The following is a 19804-nucleotide window of genomic DNA, read 5'->3' as shown; positions in this document are numbered from 1 at the left end:
TTGACTGTGAACTGATTGGGAAATCCTAATATTATAAAAATTGATTTTAAAAAGCTGCCAGTTTTTTTCCCCTTTCTCTTGCATTTTCTTCTCTTTTAACCTTTTCTCTCCTTCACCTTCCCTTTCCTTCTCTCACATTTACATAGGACTTTTGACAACTCCCAGATGCTGCACAATACTCCAAATGCATTTAAATATTTCTGAGGTGTAGTCACAGCAATTGCTTTGAAAGATCAGGAACTAGATTTTAATCAGTTGTGAAATACAAAACATCAAGACAAAATCAATCCAAAGTATTTAGTTGTAGGCAGTTGGAAATTAGTGAACACTTTCATGAGATGGACTGAGACTTTTGAGAAAGTAACTCACCTACACAGCTCAACAGCTACAAATGCTGACCTATTTATAAATGGATGTTGTAAAGGAATGCAAAAAAAACTTATTTAAAGTAATAAACTTTTAATAATAATGTGCGTGTAAGGAGAGTCCTTATGCTTCAGTTTCTACTTGCAAGTTGGGAGAAGGAGCACAGCATTACGGTCTGACATTCCAAAGTATTGGCGAGGGATGGAACGGTAAGCGTCTTTGATGGTTGTGTAGCAATGGTCAAGGATGTCTGGACCTCTGGTAGGACAGGTGATGTGTTGATGGTATTTTGGAAGCACATTTGTGAGACTGGCCTGGTTGAAGTCACCAATTACAATAAACAAGGCCTCCGGGTATTCCATCTCAAGGCTATTTGTAGTGATGTATATTTCATGAAGTGCATTCTTCACTTCTGCATCCGGTGGGATGTAAACTGCTATTATAATAGCAGAGGTGAACTCCTGTGGCAGACAGGGAGGACAACACTTTACCATTAGATACTCTAGGTGCAGAGAGCAATAACTCACCAGGTTCACAACATCTGAGCACCAAGAGGTGTTGATTAGGAGGCACACCCCACCACCTCTTGCCTTGCCCATGGCTGCTGAACGGTCCATCCGGTGAATTGAGAAACCCTCAGGTTGTAAGGTACAGTCAGGTGTAGCTCGTGTGAGCCATGTCTCTGTAAAGCAAAGCACACAGCAGTCTCTCAATTCCCTTTGGACTGAGAGTCTACTTTTTATTTCATCCAGCTTGGTTTCAATGGACTGGATATTTGCCAGGAGTATGGTGGGTAGGGGGGATTTGAAACCACGTTCTTTCGCTCTCGTCTGCAGGCCAGCACGTCTCCCACGTTTCCTGAGTTTTGGGCCCTTGAGTTGTTGAGGGAGGTCTATTGTTCCAGAAGGTGTGTGGGTGCATCCAGTGGGGTCCTGGGTACTAGTTGCAGCCTTGAGAGTTTCAACGGGATCAGGTAGGTCAGGCCTTTGAGAAGTTGGTAAGTGTATGGTCTCTCTGGGTATGTGATCATTACTCCATCGTTGACTGTCCAACCCCATCAGTTCATTCGGACGTGCACTCCAGGTGGTGCTGTTTGTTTCTGTAGGTTGAAGGATCTCCTGACCTGAAAGTAGATTTAAGAGACCATTTTTAGTAATTCTGACAGACTTAGAATTTAGGTTTAAAAGAATAGAATGATTATAAGAGATATAAAGTAAAGGTCTGCTAGGGACAGCTCACAAAGAGTTGTCACTCTCTAGTGCCATCTTGGCAACATGGTGATTTCTGGCAATCTGCATTTCCCTCTGCATCCTTCCCCACTCACCATGTGGTCAGGGGTTTTGTGGTGATCCTGAGGCTAGAACAGGTAAGCAGCCACTGGTCGCAGCAGCACTGCAGGCAATGGGGAGTTGCCAGCCTTTTGGCTGACCAGCAGCTGTAGGGGCTGGAATTTTGGCCCCTCTATTGGTTTGACATCCTGACACTGGCCAGTTAGACATTTAAGCAGCATTGAGCATTCCCCACAAAAGCAACATGGGACTCCCTTCCCTTCTCCAACAAGTGGGTTCCCGCTTGTAGCGCAACATCATAGCCGGAGGCAGGCCTGAAGGCACTTTAATATACCAAAGAGAACAGAAAAATATTGTCTAATAGAAATGGACAATATCACTGTATTGTTAAATCTTCCACTGAACTAACCACAAGATGTTGTGGTTGGTATAACTTTGGTCTGTTAATTTAGAATTAGACTGTGCAGATAGGGATCGGAGAAAGTTAGATGTGCTGGAAATTGAAATGAAGGTAAACAATCAAATATATAAGTGGACAGATTCTGACATTTTACTTATTTGTTGAGTAATTTGACACTGCCCATTATGAACCAGACCAGACTCCCTCAAAATATTTTATGGAGCCTAGCTCCTCTCCTTTTCTTATTTTAAAGGCAAATGTGTTTTCCGATGGTCAAACTACTAGATGTTAAGCAAAACAGAATTTATTTAAATACTATAGTTAAAATACAAGCAAAAGAAAAGCAACATTTAAGAGGCATTTGGATGGGTATGAATAGGAAGGGTTTGGAGAGATATGGGCCGGACGCTGGCATGTGGAACTAGATTGGGTTGAGATATCTGGTCGGCATGGACGGGTTGGACCGAAGGGTCTGTTTCCATTCAGTACATCTCTATGACTCTATCAGAGCAATTTAGAATAATTTAACCATTGTAAAACTTAACCTAATAATAGATACTGTACCTCTTACTAATTAACTGGTCCAATATAGTAACATTCCATAAACATACCCCTTGGCAAAAAAGTAAATTCAGACATAGATTCTTACATATAGTTCTCCAATCCAGGAGGAAACAACATCGAGAGAGATTTCAGCTGCCACCCTACTTGGACCCAAACATGAAAAACGTAAAAGACTTGTAAATTGTTGACTTATGCTGTCTTCAGGAGCCACTTCAGAATCTCTACTTTACAATCTCTCTTCAAAAACAAACCCAGGACAAAATAATATTTTTAAAGTGACATCATAAAGGGACCATGTACTTAATCTCAAAAATAGTTTGCAAAAGGATACACACTTTGCAGATAAGACAGTAGTTCTGTTTCTTACCAAGAATTATTTTAAAAAATTATAATAATTTTGCAACTTTTAAATTCTGCAGTGTAATTGAAGTGTGAGAGATTTACTTCAACAGATCTGTTCAAAATTACTTCCCTCCTACCCTCATCATTCTTAAACATAGAATTGAACCACTTATGCAGCAAGTTACTGCACAAAAAGAATATATTAGAGTGATGTGCTGAATTTACCAAAAAACAACCAAGTGTCAGTTTCAGGGAGTTTCATAGAGGGATTCCCTCTGTGAGCTATCTCATGCAGTTCCCCACTGCTTACCTTATTATGTATTCACCATGCCTTTATGGTGACACACTTGCCATATTATGCACTCACCAACAGCACAAGTACTCAACACCACCACCAGTGCCATATGTAATTGCAATCTGTGAACCAGATCAATCACACAAAGCCTGAACTGCCAATTCCAGTGTGTTGCTGTGTACTTTTAAAGGACATGGCTGAGAAGGGGAAGTCGGTACTCTGCCCTGTTGACAGGAATGTGGAGAGTCTACTGAATTGAGTGGCAGAGAGGAAGGTCACCCCCTGCTCTCAGGACTGCCAGGGGAGACCATGGCACCAGATCCTGCCAGCCTGGCCTGAAGTTGCCACCTGGGTGAGTGCAATGTTCATGGTCTGAAGGAATGCCCATCAATGCAGGAAGAACATTATCTGTTCTGTAAGGGTATGTGCTACCTTCTACTCACTCTAACTCTGCCAATGCAACCACCTCTCATCAAGGTTCATAGTCCACCACTGTCATCATTGTATTAGCAATTTTGATCAATTGCTGCCACCCAAACTCAACACCTCCCCCAGTCTACTAGTTTTGCATGGCCTCTGCACTTCCTACGCACTCTCTCATGACCTTTCCTCCACCTGCACCAGCACTAATAGCTGTCTCACAATGCTCTTCCTGTCATTTCAGGAGAAAATAGCCCACATTAGGGCAGAAAGAGCTAAGATGAATGGTAGGGCACCCAGCATTTATCTCCTCACCCTGCCCGAGGAGATCCTTGCCTTGGTGGGAGAAGATTGTAACCACTCGAGCTGATATCAAGACCGCCATGCCCCAGTGACCAAATAAGATTTACTCAACTGCTGTGATGCTCTCCCATTCTCAGTACCATGAATACCGTCAAATCCAGAAAAGGTGCAGCACTGTAATGTGGTTAGGCAGGATTTTGTCTGAATCTAGAGGCACCTTTTTTTAATACGCTGACTGAACATTCACAAAACAGTTCTGATGGTATCAGTATGATTAATTCTTTATAGAAAAATATTAAATAAAAACATGCCACATTTGCCAAGTTGATCAAAGTATCCTAACGACACTTGAATATTACTATTGACTTCAAAGACAGTGTCAAGCGGTTGCTAATTCCTTATTACCCATTTTGTACCTCTCTTTTCACCTTACACAATAAGAAATGTGGTTTTGTTGAATCATGTGTAAGTAGCAGCATTTCACCAGAAAATGTTTATCAGCATTGTTTTAAAGAATAGAATAGGTACATAACACTCAATTCAGTTGTCCCTGAACCAAAACCTAAATCTTATACTGAAGAATTTCAGTGTGCTTATTCTGCTTGACATTAATAAAATCAGATTGAAGTATTCTCAGGTGTTAGTCTTACCAATTGCATAACTTATTAAACAATAAACTTTAGTTTTGAACATGCGATCTTGCAGATAAGCCTGAAAAGTGATTTATAGTTAAGTATGTTTTATGATTAAGTCTTGAATAATTTTAACAATAAAATGCCCAACATTACCATTTGAAAATCCAAGTGATTTGGTTTGACTCATTTAACTTTGAATAATTTTATATTAATGGGTATGGATTATACAATTTACCAGGGGTTTGAGTGATTATAATCCAAGAGGAACATAGTGCTCTTTCATTAGATATACAACTGGTGGTGGTTTAATTTGAAAGTTACCATTCCTTAATCATGGGGTAAAAGTGAGAAGGTGGGGCCTTCACAATTACACAGATTGAGATGGGGGACATCAGATAGATGTGTGAAAACAAGAATGAATACTTCTAAATTGAAGCTGTCAGATGGGAAGCTGGTGAAGGTCAGAAAATAAAAGGGTGATGAGTGAATTCAATTTGAAGTGTGTAAATTCAGGCATGAGTTTAGGATGAGCACAAGATAACATTAGGAATAAAATGGGAGGCTAGCCAGGGAAGCATTAGAATAATCAAGTCTAGAGGTAAGTAAAGTAGATGAGCTCTTCAGTAGCAACACAGGTAAGGGGGACAAGCAGTCATGCAATGTTGTGCTGCTGGAAATATACTCCATGTTGACTGTTTGAATGTGCGGTCAGAATCCTAACTTGGGATACACCTAACTGAGGAGGTTCTGAACATTTCTATCAGTTTGTACGGAAACATAGAAAATAGAAGCAGGATTTCCCCCTTATTCTTAGACTGTGACCCCTAGTTTTGGACTCCCCCAATATCATGAACATTCTTCCTGCATCTAGCCTGTCCAGTCCCATTAGAATTTTATATGTTTCTTTAAGATTCTCCTTCATTCTTCTACATTCCAGCAAATACAAACCAAGTCAATCCAGTCTTTCCTCATATGTCAGTCCTGCCATTCTGAGAATCAGTTTGGTGAACCTTTGTTCGACTCCCTCAATAGCAAAAACGTCCTTCCTCAGACTAGGAGACCAAAACTGCAAACAATACTCAAACTGTGGCCTCAGCAAAGCCCTGTATGACTGCAGCAAAACATTGTTACTCCGATACTCTCATCCTCCCACTACGAAGGCCAACACACCATTAGCTTTCCTCACCGCCTGCTGCACCTGCACGCCAACCTTCAGCGACTGTTCCACCATGACACCCAGGTGTCGGTTCACCCCACCTTTTCCTAAATTGCTACCATTCAAGTAATAATCTGCCTTCCTAGTTTTGCAACCAAAGCGGATAACCTCACATTTATCAGCAACATATTGCAGCCAGTCGATCCAAGTCACCCTGCAGCCCCTTAGCATCCTCCTCACAGCACACACTGCCACCCAGCTTAGTGTCATCTGCAAATTTGGAAATGTTGCATTCAATTCCTTCATCCAAATCGTTAAAGTATATTGTGAACAAGTGGGGTCCCAGCACTGAGCCCTGCGGCACCCCACTAGTCACTGCCTGTCACTCTGAAAACGATCAGTTTATTCCACCACTCTGCTTCCCATCTGCCATTCAGTTTTCTATCCACATCAATAACTTACCTCTGGTACCATGAGTTTTAATTTTCCTTACTAATCTCATGTGGAACCTTGTCAAAAGCCTTTGAAAAGTCTCAAAATATCTACTGACTCAGCCTTATCCACTCTACTGGTCACATCCTCAAATAATTCCAGATTTGTCAGGCATGATTTTCCTTGAGTGAATCCATGCTGACCAGGACCAATTCTATCACCACTTTCTAAATGCTCACCTTATGTACACAATACAATCAACTATTACTCTCCGATCTGTACCATACACCAGTGCTATGCAACCACACGCCTCGCTATGTTTTCATTGTTGAAATCCAGTTTATTTTTTATCAACTTGACATATCTGGGTCCAATAAACTTCTCCAAAATCTCGGCTGCCGCTCATTTACATCCTTAATAATTGATTTCCGCATTTTTCCCCACCACTGATGTCAGGCTAACCAGCCTATAATTCCCCACTTTCCTCTCTCCTTTTTAAAAGAGTGGGAGTACATTAGCTACCCTCCAGTCCATTGGAAATCTTCCAGAGTCTACAGAATGCTGGAATGTGATCACTAATGCATCCACTATTTCTATGGCCACTTGCAGATTCCACATCGTCCAGGCAAATGTCCGCCCTTACCACTGTGTTAACCTCCTTAACTAGCAACGCTACCCACATCCCTTTCCTTTCCAGCTATCTTTCCTGAAAATTCAATACCTCTGGAAGTTGAGTTCCCATCCTTGGTCACCCTGAACCAGGTCTCTGTGATCCCATTTACATCATATCCATTAATAACTGTTTGCACAGTAAATTCATCCACCTTGTTACAAATGCAATTATTAAGTATAATCAACAAGAATGGAAATAGTGTACAAGAAATGGGAATTGTAGTGAGGATCAATAACATTAACTTCAATCTGCCCAATATTTAGTTGCAGGAAATTTTTGTTCATCTGACACGTTAGATAAATAATAAATCAGAGACAACTGAGAGATCAACATATACAATTATAGCCATGTACTTGCCTGACTTCACATTTACCTAAAGCATCTTTCCATTCATTTATCATTGAATAGAAAGCAGTTTTTAATGATATGGTTTTAAGTAGTGTAGACAAATATGGCTCTAAACAGCTAAGATGCTGTTCAAAGATGTTAGACTCAAGGGAACAATGAAGGAACATGCACTAGAAGGATGAGAGTTAGGGGTTGGTCAGGGAAGAAAAGAGGGAATTGATGAGGTTGAAAGAGAGTTAGCAGCTTTGATGAAAGAAAGAGGGATTGGAGGGACTCAGGAGTCAAGGGATAGAAAGAAATGTAGGAGTCGGGGTGAAATCCAAGATGATGACAGCATAGATAGCATCTGGGCTCTTCGTCCAGGGCCTTTCCATTCTGTCCGATTTTTCTTGTTCTTTTTAAACCTTGGAGCAGCAGTGACATCCTAAGAGTTGTATTTGGAGGCCTGTGACCAGCAGTATGCCACAAGGATTGGTGCTGGATCCACTGTTCTTCATCATTTATACAAATTATTTGTATGTGAATACAGGATGTATGCTTAGTAAATTTGCAAATAACACCAAAACTGGTAGAGGACAGTGAAGCAGCTTATCGGACTGTGGTCAGATGGACCAATGGGCTGAGTAGCATATGGAGTTAAATTTAGATAAATGTAAGATGCTGTATTTTGGAAAGGCAAATCAGGGCAGGACTCATACACTTAATGGTAAAGAAGTACATAACTGCTTTTATATTCAAGTCCTGTCAAAATAAATTCCATCATTGTATTTGCCTTCCTAACTACTGACTCAACCTGCAAATTTTTTGAGAGAGAATCCTGGACTAGAACTCCCAAGTCTCTTTGCACTTCAGACTTCTGAATTTTCTCCCCACTTAGAAAATAGCCCAAGCCTCTATTCTTCCTGCCAAAGTGAATGACCTCACACTTTGCCTTGTACTCCATTTGCCACTTCTCAGCTCAACAACTAACTTTCTAAATCACAAAAAAAAACTACTCAGTTTTGGTAGTAACAGAATCATACTCAACTTTTTGCCACTCTCCTGTTGTATAACTAGATGTATAGAGATATACAGCATGGAAACAGACGCTTCAGTCCAACTCATCCATGCCACCCTGATATCCTAGATAAATCTAGTCCATTTGCCAGCATTTGTCCCATATCCCTATAAATCCTTCCTATTCATGTACCCATCCAGATGCCTTTTACATGATGTAATTGTACTGTGTTGTTTAAATGTGAGCAGGTGGTAATTCACCAGAATTATTTTCATTAGGCTCAATTCAAAACCCGTGTGGTTAGGCTTGGAGCTTGCTGCTTGTAATGTGTAACTCTGCCAGTAATTATAAAGTCTGTGAAGACTGGCTTAAGTGCTATTGGTCATCATTTGCCTTCTGGAGATGTCCCCCAGAATACATTTCAACAAATTGTAATAATAAATTTATAAAAATTTGAAAATATGTTTGATTTTAGACTAATAATTGTAACAATTCTACTCTAAAATCAGTAGTGAGAAAACCACTACATAATCAACCTGTTTGGGTATGGGGTCAGTTAGCTACATAGCTGGTTTTCAATGCAGAATGATGGCAACAGTATGGCTTCAATTCCCATACCAGTTGAGGTTACCACAAAGGACTCTCCTACTCAACTTCTTCCCTTGCTTGAGGTGTGGTGACCCTTGAAGGGTAAAGCAACCCTGTGGTCTTGTAGATCTATGGCAACTGTACTTCTTACCAAATTAAGAACAATTTACAACTTCCAATTTAATTTTTATTTGAAATTAAGTTTTCAGGAGAAGGGAGATGGTTTTAATGGCTTGGTTTTGTGGAGTATGCAAGGCTTGTTTGTTTGCATGCATTTTTAATTGGATGTTACAATGCTTGCAGTGAAGAAATACAGGCTAACAGATGAAAACTGTGCCATTACCTAGTGACATGGGTACAGGAACACAAAGAAAAATTGAAAGTCCAAACAGCTAATAAGTGAGTCCATGCCAGAAAAGACAACTGCAACCTGAGTTTAAGAAACTTGGTCTATTTTGAAATTAAGTTGTAGACAGACCCTGGCATATGAATGGACATTTTGCAAGTCTATTCATTTGTGAGTCAGAACACAGTGCATGACAAAATAAAATAGTCATTTGCAAGTACAAGGAAATGCTCATGTCTGATCTTTAGAATTAATATTAGTACACCCATGTGGGATCACATTCCTAAGCGCAATCACTTGTAAATTTAGGATCTTCCGACATAATGAAAACAAACTAAATGCACTACCTCAGGGAGACATACCAGCTGACATTAAAAAAGACAACTGGTGAATTTACAAACATTTGCTGGAAGAAAACAGATTTCAGCAATGTGAAGATGTTTTTGATGTTTGTTTGGATATTGCTGGGATAGAACGAATAGTATATCTGTAATGAAACACTTCAAACCTCTTTGTTCAGTGTAATAAAGTTCATGACTTGTATATTTAATAAACATTTTACACTGTGTTAAATGTACAGTGGCAGACTCCTATGAATGCAGTTAGTCACAGACTACCACATTGAAAAGAATTAGGCCTCCCAACCCAGATTTCACTCAGAGTTCTGACTTGTCCAGTGCTAACATCAACAGGGATCATAACTGACTGCCTTTATTAATGTGGATATTTAGGAGCATTTTTGATCAAGATACCACAATGTCAGCTCAAACGGTTTCTTCAAGATGACACACAATATGAAAAATTAGCAGTTTTCCTACATTGCAATTCCAATTCGTCGAAAACAAATTTGGAATATTAATATCTGGACCCAGAAGCAATCAAACTGTTTTTGTACCTATTATTTGACCATTATGCTCCTTCAGTTCATGGTTCTCAATCCTCTGATTTCCACTTTTCTTATAAAGATGAACTCCATGGTTTTTGGGGTTAAATACTTTCTCTGTCAAAATGAAAAAAAAAACACTTAATCATGTTAATCACCTACTCACACTTTAATGTTAAGAAGGGTTCCAGAACTTTCAATTCAAGATTTCTAAGGATAACTTTAGTAGACCAGATCAAATAGATTCCTTTATTTCAAAGAACTGCTCGGTTCATTCTCAAAGTTGCAGGTTTATCCTAAAAGAAGAAGGTAGAGTTATAAACACCTAGATTTCCAATAAGTAAGTAACTGTAAGCAATATCTGATGATAGGAAGTGAATACTCGACTTTCCAATGATAGCAAACTAGATAATCACATAATATGTTTAACTATAATTTCACAGTGAGATTAAACATGTGAGATTAAACAGGCATTACTTGTTTTGGAGTATTCTCTTATTGCGGGGATCCTACCTTGATTTAACAATTCAAATTTACTGATTGACTATATACGTTCCTTTTGATTTTTCCTTCTCATACATCCTCCTAGCCTTCGTATCTTAACTGGCTGATATTTTCTCATTCTTAAAAAATGTCAAACATCAAACTTTAATTAGTTTCTAATTTCTATTTATCAGTAGGCTTTTGAAACTCAGTAAATAAAAAAAAAGATACAAAATATTGTGCCAAACAAAAAGTGTAGCACATAAGTGACTAACTTTTTTTACCCCACAATTTGAAAGTTACTCCATTGAGCCACATTAATTGTCAGGGCATACTTTGAAAGGTGCCAGTGTGTGCAAATGCACCAGCATTTTCATAACGAAACATACTATAATATTGGGCAGTGGAAATACTCTTAATGTGTGATTAACTCAACAGGATTCATACATTTATCCCTAAATAAATAAGTTAGCTCAGAAGAGTCATACCAGTCTCGAAACATTAACTCTGTTTCCCTATCCACAGATGCTGCCAGAGCTGAGTTCTTCCAGCATTTTCTGTACTTGTTTTTTTTTCTTTTTTTCTTTCTTTTTTGTGCAGGTGTGAGACACAGTGGAAGACACAAAGTGCACCAATCTTTATTCAATTTCCACCACCAGGAAGACAGGAAAACACCCAGGTGGCCAGTGACAAGCACTGCCCTTTTTTCTGTACTTGTTAAAGGTTAGCGCAGAGCTAATTAAGCACAGCCTTTAAACATTCGCATTAAGCCCATATAACAAAGTCAATGTGCAATAATTATCTGGTGTAATCTGGCATTTTCACAATTCAAGGGGAGAATGGCTGAGTGGTATTATCGCTGGACTGTTAATGTAGATACCCAGGTAATGTTCTGAGGACCCGGGTTTGAATCCCACCATGGCGTTTGGTGGAATTTTTATTGAATAATAATCTGAAATTAAGAAACAGTAACTTTGAATCCAATGTTGAAAAAAACCCAACAATCTCACTGAATGTCACAGCAGAATTGATGGGCTTAATGGCCTACATTTACTCCAGTCTGATGGTCTTACTTACCTTTGGATTATGAGATTTAATCAGCACAAAGCTGATAGTTTATAAGTGTCAGTGTAATATTGCCTTTAATATAAAAGCCCAATCTATGAATGTAACTAAAAATCTTTCCATTTTATTTTAAAAGTTGGTTGTTAAGGCTGGTTTAGAAAAACATCTTAAATCTAACTTACGTGTCCGATCTTGATTCCAGGCATGGCTTGTTAATGGCTCAAACAAGAATTGATGGCGAAACATTCTAGTATTAGAATTTCCATATGACAGTCACAGAACCTGTAAGATTTTATGAAGTGAAAAAAATGTTTGTTTTCAACACAAACCCATTCCAAGAAATGAATGAATATACATCTTTTAGTCGGTCTATTGACAGGACATTGAATGCCCAGTTAGTGTCTACCACCTGCATGCAATTAAACAATTTACATAAAATTAACAGATTCCCCCCACTCTCACTACAACTTACATTTTAGTTGTATAGTCATGACTTCTAAAATAAATTAAATCAAAAACTTCTCCTCATTGAAACATTATATTGTAAGATGCGTCTCATTCAGGATGTACCAGTTTATGTAAAAAGAAATGCACGCACAGGAAATTAAAACATCCTTCCTCTCCAGCACAGTTCAAGCCACCAACATCAATCCGAAACCTTTTCTCGCTCATACCTATTGTAGGTTGTTTAATTATTGATTACCAATTCAACGTTAAATGGATGTTCTATCTTCTGAATATCAAGAGTATAGAATCTCACTTATAATTTTAACAAATGGCCAGTTATCTATAGCTGAAGCACTTTTCATAACCCTTTTATTTTTCCAAGCTACAAAGAAACTTTTCCCGATTTCACTCATAGGAAAAAAAAGAATCAGTGAGACTAGATATCTGATCATATGATCGCTATGCAAAGCACCATAAAAATTACTAGCTTTACAGTCTTTGGGACATGTAAGGATAGAAAATTAATCATCTATTTCTTCACACTTAATTTTAATGTTTTATATGCCATTAAGATATACTAGACTTCAGGCTGCTTCATTGCAGTACTCAAGCCTAACATACTAAAACTAAATCGTTGGTCTAGTCTGAGTGACCAGTTAGAGTCAGAGATGTGCAGCATGGAAACATACCCATTGGTCCAACTTTTCCATGCTGACCAGATATCCTAAATTAATCTAGTCCCATTTGCCAGCAGTTGGCCTATATCCCTTCAAATCCTGGAGACAGTGAGGACTACAGGTGCTAGAGAGTCAGAGTGGATAAAGTGTGGAGCTGGAAAAAGCAGAGCAGGTCCAGCAGCAGAGGAGATAAGGGAGACAATGTTTCCTGATAAAAAGCTCCGATCTGAAATGTCAACTCCCCCTCTCCTCTGATGCTGCTTGACCTGTTGTGTTTTTTCCAGCTTCACTCTTTATCCACTCCCTCCAAACCCTCCCTATTATATAGCCATCCAGATGCATTTTAAGTGTTGTAATTGTACCAGCCTCCAGTTACTTGATTGCCTTGTCTGATAAATTCTCTAAATCATGATGCATTATTTTTCTCTGTTCCCCAAAATCCACTTATTACACAACATATTGGTTAGACCTCAGCTAGAGTATTGTGTACAATTCTGGGCAACATATTTTTGGAAGGATACCAGCACAGAGACTGAAGCAATTTAAAGTTTCAGTTAAGAGGTTAGATTGAAAAGTTAGGATATTTCTTAGAGAAAACGGCTAAGAGGATATCTGACACAACACCAAGTTTGGGCGGCACGGTGGCACAGTGGTTAGCACTGCTGCCTCACAGCGCCAGAGACCCGGGTTCAATTCCCGACTCAGGCGACTGACTGTGTGGAGTTTGCACATTCTCCCCGTGTCTGCGTGGGTTTCCTCCCGGTGCTCCGGTTTCCTCCCACAGTCCAAAAGATGTGCGGGTCAGGTGAATTGGCCATGCTAAATTGCCCATAGTGTTAGGTTAAAGGGGTAAATGTAGGGGTATGGGTGGGTTGCGCTTCGGCGGGTCGGTGTGGACTTGTTGGGCCGAAGGGCCTGTTTCCACACTGTAAGTAATCTAATCTAATCTAATCTAATCTTATAGTCCAGCACTGACTAAGGAGCAGTGCTCAGAAAGCTAGTGCTTCCAATTAAACCTGTTGGACTATAACCTGGTGTTGTATGATTTTTAACTTTGTACACCCCAGTCCAACACCAGCATTTCCAAATCAGGATATCTGACAACAGTCTTCAAAATTATGAGTTGTTTAATAAATAGTGAGAAACTGCTTGCTCTTATATAATAAAAAACAACTAAAGGGAACAGATTTCAAGTGATTTCCAAAAGAAGCAAAAACGTTATGCAAAACATTCCCGCTCACGACATTGCTAAACACTCAAGCTTCAACATGGGCCAGAATTAGTTTCGGTCACGTGTGAAGTGACAAGTGTCACCAGACTCTCCGGTACAATCTAAGAATTGTAAATATAAAAGAAAAAGCTAAAGCCGCGCGCCCACGGAGTAACACCAACAGTTCGGGGGCGGATCCTGGTACAGAGCTTCACCCGCCGCCCTCTGACCATCTGGCGGTGTAGTAACTGTGAGTATTGAACTGTCCAGGTTACTGGGGCGGGTTCACTTTTGTGGTATTCCCCCGGTTATGCTGCCAGCCCGAGCTCCAAGACACAGCTCACCCCCTGGTGCTCTCCCACACCGGGCCTGACCCTTGGTTACGGGGGCAGGTCGTGGCAGGGAAAAGGGGGCAGGTCAGTAGGTCACGGAGCAGCTTCCTGAGTGTCGGCGGTCATTCTCCAGCCGGGCTTCCCACGGTGTGTGACCGACAGACCGAGGCCCGCCGACCGTTCACCCCGCCCCTTCCCTCTCTCCCTCCCCCCTTCCCTCTCTCCCTCCCCCCTTCCCTCTCTCCCTCCCCCCTTCCGCCGGCTCTGTCGGTTTGCCGGCTTGTTCCCGGCCTAGGCCTCAGCGGCGTCTTCACCCAGTTGAGGCCCGGCTTCCTTGCTGTCGGATCCCCGGCCCGGTGTCCCTTTCCCAGCCGTTACCTGGCGCGGGCTGTCGGTGTCGGGTTTGAATTCGCGGACTCTGGGCAGTCGACACGAATTCGGTCACCAGGCGGAGACGGGACTGTCGGGATCCGGGAGCGGCGGCCGCGAGCACGCACCAACGCGAGCTCTGGCCACGCGCGCACATGCCTACGTGAGCGCGCACACGGGCGCCCGCTGAGCTCGGCGGCGCGCCTGCAAACAGTCTTTGGGGTCTTCCCCTCATAGAGTCAGAGATGTACAGCATGGAAATAGACCCTTCGGTCCAACCTGTCCATGCCAACCAGATATCCCAACCCAATCTAGTCCCACCTGCCAGCACCCGGCCCATATCCCTCCAAACCCTTCCTATTCATATACCCATCCAAATGTCTCTTAAATGTTGCAATTGTACCAGACCCTACCACTTCCCCTGGCAGCTCATTCCATACACGTACCACCCTTTGCGTAGAAAAAGTTGCCCCTTAGGTCTCTTTTATATCTTTCCCCTCTCACCCTAAACCTATGACTTTAGTTCTGGACTCCCTGACCCCAGGGAAAAGACTTTGTCCATTTATCCTATCCATGCCCCTCTATAAAGGTCACCCCTCAACCTTTGATGCTCCAGGGAAAACAGCCCCAGCCTGTTCAGCCTCGCCCTGTAGCTCAAATCTCCAACCCTGGCAACATCCTCGTAAATCTTTTCTGAACCCTTTCAAGTTTCACAACATCTTTCAAATAGGAAGGAGACCAGTATTGCATGCAATATTCCAACAGTGGCCTAATCAATGTCCTGTATAGCTTCAACATGACCTCCCAACTCCTGTACTCAATACTCTGACCAATAAAGGAAAGCATACCAAACACCTTCTTCACTATCCTATCTACCTGCGACTCCACTTTCAAGGAGCTATGAACCTGCACTCCAAGGTCTCTTTGTTCAGCAACACACCCTCGGACCTTACCATTAAGTGTGGAAGTACTGCTAAGATTTGCTTTCCTAAAATGCAGCACCTTGCGTTTATCTGAATTAAACTCCATTTGTCACTTCTCAGCCCATTGGCCCATCTGATCAAGATCCTGTTGTAATCTGAGGTAACCTTCTTCGCTGTCCACTACACCTCCAATTTTGGTGTCATCTGCAAACTTACTAACTGTACCTCTTATGCTCACATCCAAATCATTGATAGAAATGATGAAAAGTAGAGGACCCGACACCAATCCTTGTGGCACTCCACTGGTCACAGGCCTCCAGTCTGAAAAACAACCCTCCACTACCATCCTCTGTCTTCTACCTTTGAGCCAGTTCTGTATCCAAATTGCTAAATCTCTCTGTATTCCATGAGATCTAACCTTGCTAACCAGTCTCCCATGGGGAACCTTTTTCTCCGCCTTACTGAAGTCCATGTAGATCACATCTACCGCTCTGCCGTCATCAATCCTCTTTGTTACTTCTTCAAAAAACTCAATCATGTTTGTGAAACATGATTTCCCACACACAAAGCCATGTTGACTATCCCTAATCAGTCCTTGTCTTTCCAAATACATGTACATCCTGTCCCTCAGGATTCCCTCCAACACCTTGCCCACCACTGACATCAGGCTCACTGGTCTATAGTTCCCTGCTTGTCCTTACTACCCTTCTTAAACCGTGGCACCACGTTAGCCAACCTAAGTCTTCCGGCACCTCACCTGTGACTATCGATGATACAAATATCTCAGCAAGGGGCCCAGCAATCACTTCCCAACTTTTCAGAGTTCTCGGGTACACATGTTCAGGCCATGGGGATTTATCCACTTTTATGCATTTCAAGACATCCAGCACTTCCTCGTCTGTAATATGGACATTTTACAAGATGTCACCATCTATTTCCCTACATTCTGTACCTTCCATGTCCTTTTCCATTGTAAATACTGATTCAAAAACCTGCCTGGCCTCATCTAGTTACAGAACAGGCTGCAGTTGCTTGTCCATAAACTTTAACCAAGAAACAAAGTGCTTTTTGTCAGATACAACGAATGGAAACATCTCATGAAGCAAAGAAATGTTGATGAATTAAATCATTTTGTCATCTGTGTCAATGATGACTGCATGCCCCTGAGGTCCCCAGTGTATTGGCAAATTTCCCACACTCCTTTTTCCAGCATCACTCTGGCATGTGCACAGCTATGGATGAGAGTCATAGAGATATACAACACGGAAACACTCCCTTCGGTCAAACTCATCTGTGCTGACTAGATGTCCCAAACTAATCTAGTCCCATTTGCCAGCACTTCGCCCCATTTCCCTCTAAACCTTTCCTATTCATATAACCGTCCAGATGCTTTTTAAATGCTGTAATTGTACCAGCCACCACTGTGAAAAAGTTGCCCCTTCGGTTCCTTTTATATCTTTCCCCTCTCACCCTAAACCATTGCCCTCTAGTTCTGGACTTCCTCCACTCCAGGGAAAAGACTTTGTCTATTTATCTTTATGCAAAGTATCTACAGCCGGACATGAAATGCCTCATTAATGCATGTAAGAGGTTGTCTCCTTTCCTGGAGTCAAATTATATTGTTCTTGGAGTTCATAAAACACAAATTATATTGTTAAATAATTAGTAACAGCTTATTCAGGTTGTTGCTGTGAAGTGGAATTTGCGCAGATTGTGTGTTGCTTTGTGATACAGACTCAATGGGGTCTGCTGTACTGTCTGATTCTACATGTGTCTGAGTTTCTGTACAAGCACACAATATATTTTCCCAACTGTAACTGCACACAGCAAACAGAGCAGCTGTCTCTACATCATCCACCCATTGTCCATTCAACCTTTCAGCTCATCAGGATCAACACAAGGCTCTCTCCTTCCTCCTCAGGTACATGCACAGCACATCCTGCAGATCACATGAACCGAATGCCTTTATTGTCTAACATTGCATATCAGAGGCCACTCCTCACACTTAGCTCTGAACACATTTACCAGTTAGTGTTTTCAGTCTCCTTAAAGTAATCCACTGTGATGTCGTGGATTGAGTAGATTGCCTTCCGCGTCCGTCTGGACTATTTTGCGGCACCTTTCTCGAGGCTTTGAATTTTCCTTGGACTCAACTCATCAAATTCTAAGGATTTCAAGACCTCCTGTTTGGTGGGTAGATAAATGCCAACCCAGCCACCACAGGTGGCGTCCAACCTGGACAATGGTGGCTTCACCTTGTAAGTGACGCTAATTTGTTTGAGTTTTAAAATTTTAATACGTTTTGGTTTACTTATAAAGACACAATTCAATGTGATGACATAAAATCTTAAGGCATTGTTTCTCTTTCATCTATCTTTTCTGAGGGACTGTATGCAAGGTCAGAATTATGTACACTGAGATTTCTTTTGGCTATCAAAATTCCATAGATTATGAAGGCTGACCTTACTTGGCAGAATGTATTGTGTCTGATACCTTCCTCCAACTATGACTCCGTGTTGTGTTTGTAGTGGTGGGATGGGAGATGAAAGTGGTCTTACTAAATTAAACCTGCCTCTTTGCTTGCAAATCCTCTGTAGAAGAATACATCTGACTGCATTAAAATTATAGGTTAGTACTGTTACACATTTTCACCATAGATTGCTTCTCGTCTTTCACTCCTCACTGAGATATTCACTGCCCTTCATTTGCATTCCTTGAGAGAGAAAGCGAAATAATTCTCAGCTCTAAATTCGAAAATATAAGATTAAAACCCCTGGCAAATTGAAAGTGGAACTTTTGCTCTGGATTTTGAGTTATCTAAAGTGAAAACTCAGAAAGGGGGCTGAGAAATAGAAGCTGGTAGTTTTGGTTCTGACTCCCAGAGGAAGTTGATTAAAGTCATTATTCTCAAGGAGACTGCCCTTTAACAGAATTGGAGTATGTCTTTGAGTTCATTAGAAGCCACAGGATGAAAAACAGAAGTGTTAAATGAAGTAGAAGCTTAATTTAAATCCCTGTGATAGCTGCTGCTGTGGCTGATGTTTATGTTTGGAAGAACCCAAAATGAGGTTTAGATTGAAATGTGTGAAGATATCATTGAATAGCTGAAGGCTGGCACTTGGGGAAGAGCACTCCTTCTGTTGGAGGTGATGTTTGATGTTATAAGGGAGAGGAAGGTCATCTTCCTGGACAGTGTCAGTGAGGGGCAGTAGGCTCCCTCCCACCGAATGATAATGTTAACGAAGGAAATAGCAGGATTCAAAATGTGGATGAAGTTGGGCCTGACAACATGGAACCCAATGTGCAGATGGTGAGAGACTGTTTGATATGTGGAATTAAATGCGTACTAAAGGCTGAAGTCCAACTGAACTTCAAACAGTCACTACAGCTGGCTTTGTCATTAGAAAATGTGGCAAGTGGTACATATGAGCTGCAGGGTATCCCGATGGAAGTGGGCACCCTCACCTGTCTGACTGAGCTTGGGGAACACCACTTGAGTTGAAACCAAAAGAGAAAATGCTGGAAAATCTCAGCAGGTCTGGCAGCATCTGTAAGAAGAGAAAAGAACTGACGTTTCGAGTCTAACTGACCCTTTGTCAAAGTTTGACAACTTGAGTTGAGTTAGAGTGCACACCCTGGGAACTCCACCTACCTGTTGTTTGGAACAGTTAAATTGCTTAGCAACATCCAAATCAGAGTCAGTCAATCAAAATAAATGTCTGCTTAAATTGTCATTATCTGTGGTGGCAGAATCAGACTTTAATCAGATTCGCTCTGGACTCCAACCCTTTATATTTGTGTAAGCTAGACTGAGAACATATACTGGGGAGCAGTTACAGATTAATGGTATGATCATGGTTCCAGTCTTCTATGAGAAGCAGTTGGTGCAGTTACCACGGATGGCAGTGAAAGGCTCATGCCCAAGCTTGATGGTGGATTTGGTTGAGAAAGATTCAACTTGTCTCCATATTTTTTGATTAGGACTTAGGCAGATATTTTCTAATCAAATATACAGTAGCTTTTCAGGACGGTCTAGGGACTATCAATGGAGCTCAAGCCACCTTGCATGTTGACCAATTTTGTAAAGCCCACCCAGTGCCATTTGCCTTATAGCCAAAAGTAGAGGCAGAAATCAGGAGGCTGGAAAGCAAAGGAATCCTCAAACCAGTACAGTTTGCGGAATGAGCAGCACTGATCATACCAATTGTGAAGCCCAACAATCCCTTGTGGGGATTTTAAGCAAATCCCCTTCTCGCAGAGA

The 19804-nt window shown here is 41.2% G+C and overlaps 1 protein-coding gene and 1 long non-coding RNA gene across 2 annotated transcripts in view; one reads left to right on the top strand and one right to left on the bottom strand.

Annotated features, from left to right (window-relative positions):
• Window positions 1-439: 439 nt before the first annotated feature.
• On the bottom strand, window positions 440-14769 carry LOC122560531 (uncharacterized). Its single transcript, XM_043711245.2, has 4 exons — window positions 14630-14769; window positions 11768-11867; window positions 10050-10154; window positions 440-1489 (listed from the first exon to the last, which is right to left on the bottom strand). The coding sequence occupies exons 2-4, from the start codon at window positions 11829-11831 to the stop codon at window positions 504-506; spliced, it is 1155 nt and encodes a 384-aa protein (XP_043567180.2). The 5' UTR covers window positions 11832-11867; window positions 14630-14769; the 3' UTR covers window positions 440-503.
• The window catches only part of LOC148146625 (uncharacterized), a 42443-nt gene continuing 36741 nt past the window's right edge, over window positions 14103-19804 (top strand). Inside the window, exon 1 of the long non-coding RNA XR_015760595.1 lies at window positions 14103-14169. This is a non-coding gene — a long non-coding RNA (uncharacterized LOC148146625). The remainder of the gene's footprint in view (window positions 14170-19804) is intronic.

Source organism: Chiloscyllium plagiosum, unplaced genomic scaffold (assembly GCF_037043375.1).
Source record: "Chiloscyllium plagiosum isolate Xiang-an unplaced genomic scaffold, Cpla_swu_hap1 HiC_scaffold_20, whole genome shotgun sequence".
Lineage (NCBI taxonomy): Eukaryota > Metazoa > Chordata > Chondrichthyes > Orectolobiformes > Hemiscylliidae > Chiloscyllium > Chiloscyllium plagiosum.
This window is presented reverse-complemented; position numbering and strand designations above follow the sequence as displayed.

Bases quoted from the DNA above. Each gene is read 5' to 3' on its own strand.
- LOC122560531 (XM_043711245.2), bottom strand. From the start codon at position 11,831: ATGTTTCGCCATCAATTCTTGTTTGAGCCATTAACAAGCCATGCCTGG. The intron at 10,155-11,767 runs GTAAGTTAGATT...TCATTTTGACAG, and splicing joins CTGGAATCAAGATCGGACAC to AGAAAGTATTTAACCCCAAA. The intron at 1,490-10,049 runs GTACAAAAACAG...ATCTACTTTCAG, and splicing joins GCATAATGGTCAAATAATAG to GTCAGGAGATCCTTCAACCT.